Below are 5,853 nucleotides of genomic sequence, written 5' to 3' on the forward strand. Positions count from 1 at the left end.
ATTATTTTAATGATAATTGCCTACTCCACCTATAATCTAGGTGCTAGGCAGTTGGTTGACTAGCTACCACCTAGGTGATAGGCAATGGATCAACCAACTATCACCGAGGTGCTAGCAATTGACTAACCAACTAATGCTTAGGTGTTAGGTAATGGGTCGACCTTCATGTACAAATCCAGATTGATTTTAGTTACCTTGGTCTCCTTAATTTTTTTTCTGTCACTCTTTTCATGTTTTATAGTATGATTTATTAGCTTAATGCCCCTAAAATTTGCATAATTTTGTACATTTTCTTTGTTTTTATAAATGAGACTAAAGTACTTACCTTTCATTGATCAAACATTTTTTTCATTTTCAGTATCAGGTTGAATAACTTCATAAGTCATTCAATATTCTACTTTCCTAGGTACTTTCATATCTCTATCGAAATATCATTCGGTCCAATCGCTTTTTTATTCTGCATCCCATTTAATGTCTATTCTACTTTTAAAAATTTAAATTCTATACTCCTCTAGCTACTTAAATTTCCTAAGCTAAGTTGGTCACTTAAATCTTTATTAAAAAGTTGATAAAAATGCCTCTTTCATCTTTCCTTTATTTTCTCATCCATTACTAATATCATATTAGATTCATCTTAATGGTTAAGATCCTTTGTTTTTCTCTCTTGATGTCTCTTTCTCCTTTTGTATCAAACTGTCGCTACAAGCGTATGAAAAGTTTTATTTTTAATTTCACTCATTGCTTTCTTAACCTCTTTTTTGATTATAAATGTTTTTTTTAAGTTTTCTTCATTCTCACAGGGGCACACTAGATTATATGCTATTTCTCCCCACTTTTTCCTATATTTCCTCATTTCATTACCAAAAAACAAATGATTAACCAGGTTGGGTAATGTCAAGCCTGGGTGACCGACCCTACCCCACGGAAGTTTACCATTAGCCACCAGTCCTCATTCCACTACCAAGATTCTTTATTTGGTGGTGTTCATCCTCTTAGTTCAGTGAGTAAGTTCTTGGCCTGCATTTTTAAATTTAATATCATCTTATCCCATGACGTATTCAAGTCGTCATTTATGTATTTTTAATATTTGTGTTTCTACCCTTTTCTTAAAAATACTTTGCTTCCCATTCTTAACTACCATCGCTTGATCCAGCCATGCATGTTTTTCTTCTACAAATATTATACTTAAGGCGCGTATGTAATACCACTAACCTATGTTCTTTTTCTACAAATATTATACTTAAAGCGTGTATTTAATACTACTAACCTATGTTGAGTTAAGTTTTCTCAAAGGATGACCTTGCAATCTTTATAGTTTTTTTTTCTCTTCTTGACCATAAGTAAATTAATTTTCTATTTATTATTAACTTTTTTGAACGTAACTTTATGCTCTCTCTTCTTGTAAAATATATTAACTATTATAAGTTCATATATTATTGCAAAATTCATTATAGTTTTTCCTTCTTTATTTCTTATTCCAAAATTAGCATCCTATCATATTCCTCATTTCTTTCTTTTACATGCTCATTTAAATCTCCTTTTAAAATCATTTCGATTGTTGAAATTTTTTGTACTATCTCATTAACCTATATTTGGTGTCTTTATCAAATTATACTTGAAGTTTCTTTTACTATCACTATTTTGAGAGTTATGATCTTATATTCCTTTCTAACTGCTATTATTTTGTCCCTTAACGAACTATCTACAACAATATTTTCTCTATTTCTTGTTTTACTATTTCTATTATAACTTAAAACTGAGTTCTCTATCATTTTTATCTTTTATCATACCTATTTTGTCTCTTGTAAATAGAAAATATTAATTATTCTCATAATCATCATATTTACTACCTCCATTGTTTTGCTAGTATGTATTCATACTCTCCATGTTCCAAATTTAATATAATTGGTATTCCTATGTTTTATCTTATTCAAGTTAAGGTGCATATAGTTAATATTACGTCCAAGTTCTTATGGAGATGTAACAGTACTTACTGAGACATTGCAATCAAATCCTACAATGCATTCCTTCTGGAGAACAACCTAGTAATAGTATTATTATAATAGTTTGGTAGATCCATATATAACATTTGCTTATGTTTTACGGTGATTGACAACCTAACGCAACTCTCATTTACTTGGGCTCGAGACCGGCCATGGTGGAGTTTATTCACCGTGGATGAAGTTAATGTAATCATATTAATCAACAAATATAAATAACATGTATTAGCAATGCAATTAACTATTAAATAAACAACTAATGTCAAGGAAAACTTAACTAAAAGATACAACTTATACAAATTAAAAGTAACCTTATTATTAATTCAATTGAACATATATTGAAATCATATTAGCATGATATAATATCAAAATCATATCTGGTTAGAGAGTGCATAGTTTGAAATTTTAAACTTTGAGAAGTACAAGAAAAAGGAAAACAATAAGAAGTGAGCCATCAATGGGAGGTAAGAAAGGCCCAACAACGACATCTCACAAATCAACTTACACCATTCACAATTTCACTTGCTCCCTTCACCCGTTACAGGAATTGTAATAAAAGCCTCTGATTGAGGAAGAGACTCGTGAGGAACTGTGGAATATGCTTGCCATGGTGGGTGGAATAAGTTTTGCTTGTGTTGACCTACTATGAATGAATTTTAAACTTCATTTACACTATTCTTAGACAAATGAAGAAGAAAAGGGCAAGGTTTAAAATTTAGACCCGTGCCGAGGTTTCGGTCCCAGACCAGAACGATACAGTTTTGGTATCGTATCGTGCCGTGCCGATACTGTTTCGGTATTTTTTTATTTATATATAGTAATTATTAGATAAATTTGTTTATTGTGTATAATTTAAAAATAAGTTGTACATTAATTTTATATAAATTCTCAATTTTTGAATAATTTAATATTGTTAGAAAAAAAATTAAATATAGTTTTCTTAAAAAAAAATTGATCTACAATAACTTGAATTAAAATTGATACATCATAATATGTTACCTTATTAATACCAAAAAGAGTGGCATGAATCAGATGGAAGCATTGGTTCTTGCAACATTCTGCTTATGTCAACTTCATAGTTCTCCAACGCTCAGATTAAATAATCATCCCATAATATGCAATATTGTTATTGATTTCTCCACATGTCCATCAGCGTGTCTCGATTCATCACTAGATGTTGGATTTGAATTGGAACTACCAAAATTGGAATGGGTACATGTACAGACACATGATAAGGATAAGTACACGTCCCGAGTTCTGGTATGATGGATCATCATATGATGCATTGGAGTTATAAATAAAAGATTGTGAGTATGATGAACTTCGACCAGAATCAATCTCAGCTAAACTCTCCCGTATATCTTGATAATTATGAACTTTCTTTTGTTTGTCACCCTTATATCGACGTTGATATTGAATAACACTATTTCTAGCTCCATGATCATAATCTTGAGTTGCATGTGTGTAATCTATCTCACATGTCCATGGCTCCGGTGCTAGAGTAGGGAGAATATAATTTTTACCACTGGATGTATCACCACTGTTATCACTTACATGAGTACTTGCACTGCTATCAACATCACTATCCTCATTTCGAACTTCTCGTCAGACTACAGTGTTAGAAGGTGATGATGTTTCATCACTGTTATTATGTTCTTGTCTGTGTAGCGGGCACTTGTAGGTTATTTCCAAGTGTTGGACACGGACACGACACGTACACGGACACGACATGCAAATACGCGTGTTGGATACGACAAAATTCGTGTCATTGACTTTTTTAAAGTTTGACCAGTCGGATACGATTAGGATACGACTAAGACACGGATGAGACACGCTTCCGGATATGTTTGGGCTCAAATGTAAAAAATTAAAAGTTATAAGGATTAAATTGAAAAATAATAAATTTATAAGGATTGATTAATAAAAAAATTAAAATGAATTTGGCATAACAAAAGCCTAAATTCTTGTCTTCGGTCTTTTGTTGCTCCTGATTATTTCCTCCCTGCTCTCGCCGCTGCAAACATCGCAACTGATAGCTTTTGCAAACCTCGCCTTCTGCTTGCCTCGTCGCCTGCTCGCCTCACCGCCTGCTCGCCTTTGCTCGCCTCACCTGCTCGCCTCACCACTACTCGCCGCCGCCCTCTAGTTTCTTGCAAGTTTACCTTTCTGTTTTTTCTTCTGAAATCACTGTTCTGAACTTGTTATTGCTTTTTCGTTTTTCTTTCTTTTGAAAAAAGAACTGTACATCCACGAGACCTTTCTCATAGCAGTTATAACACTGCACATTTTGGTTCGGGCTTCCTGTGCAGTGTGCAGATAGTGCAATGGTCAATGGAACAACACTTTTTTAATTTGTTACGCCAAAAGAAAAATATTGTACAGTAGTGAGTAGAATGTTGGAAAGTCTATTGATCAATATGTTTCTGTTATTTTCAACTTATTTCCATGGAAAGTTTTCAAAATGAGAGTGGACAGGAGGATATTGATGATTATTCTCCTTTGTGGAAATTTGTAACCAAGGTGGAAAAGGTAGTTGGAGGAGGAAATGCCACTTGATCATGCAATATATGTACTAAAGTGTGCAAAGGATCATATTCGAGGGTGAAAGCACACCTGTTAAAACAAAAAGGGCTTGGAATTGCTGGTTGTACGACTGTTACAATGGATCAAATGAAGCGTATGCAACAACTTGTGGATGATTCAGAATTGAGAAAGAAGAATTCTAAACCGAAAGAAGTTTCGTTGCCTTCGTCATCTGCATCGTCAAACATGGCTTCAAAATCATCATTTAGTGGTCCTGTGCAAAATGATGATCCAACTCTAACAAAGAAGAGGAAAGGATAACTTGACCCTCTTGAAAAAGCTTTAACTTGAGTGCTAGAGATGAGCTCCACTCTGAAATTACGAGGCTCTTTTGCACCGGGGCATTATCTTTCAATATTGCTAGGAATCCTCATTATGTTCATGCTATTAGTTTGGCTACTCAACGAACGATTCCAGGTTATCTTCCACCTGGATACAATTTATTGAGAACTTCACTTCTTCAAAAAGAAAAAGCTCATATTGAAAAGCTGTTAGAGCCAACAAAAACTATTTGGAAACAAAAGGGGGTTAGTATTTGTAGTGATGGGTGGTCGGATGTGCAAAGAAGACCACTAATTAATACCATAGCCGTGTGTGAAAGTTGTCCTATGTTTTTGAAGGCGATAAATTTTGAAGGCGAGTACAAGGATAAAATTTTCATCTCTAAGTTGCTCATTAATGCTATAAATGAAGTGGGACATCAGAATGTTGTCCAAGTGGTCACAGATAATGCTCCTGTTTGCAAAATTGTTGGGTTACTCGTTGAGGCAAAGTATCCACACCTATTTTGGACTCTTTGTGTTGTGCACATATTGAATCTTGCTTTGAAGAATATTTGTGCACCGACTGACTCTCTACGAAACAAAGAAGCCTTTGATGAGTGCAAGTGGATAGCAGAAGTAGCAAATGATGCTTCAATGATCAAGAATTTTATCCTGAATCACAATATGAGATTATCGATGTTCAACGATAACTCAAACTTGAAGATGCTCACTTGCGGATACTCGATTTGCTTCCACGATCATTACGCTTAAAAGGTTTGGACAAATCAAGAAATGTCTTGAAAACATGGTGATTAGTGAAAGATGGGATGTGTACAAGGAGGATGATGTAGTGAAGGCCAAAGTAGTGAAGTACTATATATTGGATGATCTATTTTGGCAAAAGATTGATTATATACTTGCTTTCACAAGTCTGATTTATGAGATACTAAGGAAAATGGACACTGATCAATCTTGTCTTCATTTAGTCTATGAGTGGTGGGATGAAA

General features: G+C 33.9%; 1 protein-coding gene across 1 annotated transcript in view; it reads left to right on the plus strand.

The window, feature by feature from the left end:
* LOC121978185 (protein transport protein Sec24-like At4g32640) overlaps nt 1-5,617 on the plus strand; it is a 72,578-nt gene extending 66,961 nt beyond the window's left edge. Inside the window, exons 20-21 of the mRNA XM_042530561.1 lie at nt 5,001-5,110; nt 5,204-5,617. Of these exons, the coding sequence (XP_042386495.1) occupies nt 5,001-5,110; nt 5,204-5,617 (524 nt within the window). The remainder of the gene's footprint in view (nt 1-5,000; nt 5,111-5,203) is intronic.
* The last annotated feature ends 236 nt before the right edge of the window (nt 5,618-5,853 follow it).

This window comes from Zingiber officinale, chromosome 4B (genome assembly GCF_018446385.1).
Source record: "Zingiber officinale cultivar Zhangliang chromosome 4B, Zo_v1.1, whole genome shotgun sequence".
Lineage (NCBI taxonomy): Eukaryota > Viridiplantae > Streptophyta > Magnoliopsida > Zingiberales > Zingiberaceae > Zingiber > Zingiber officinale.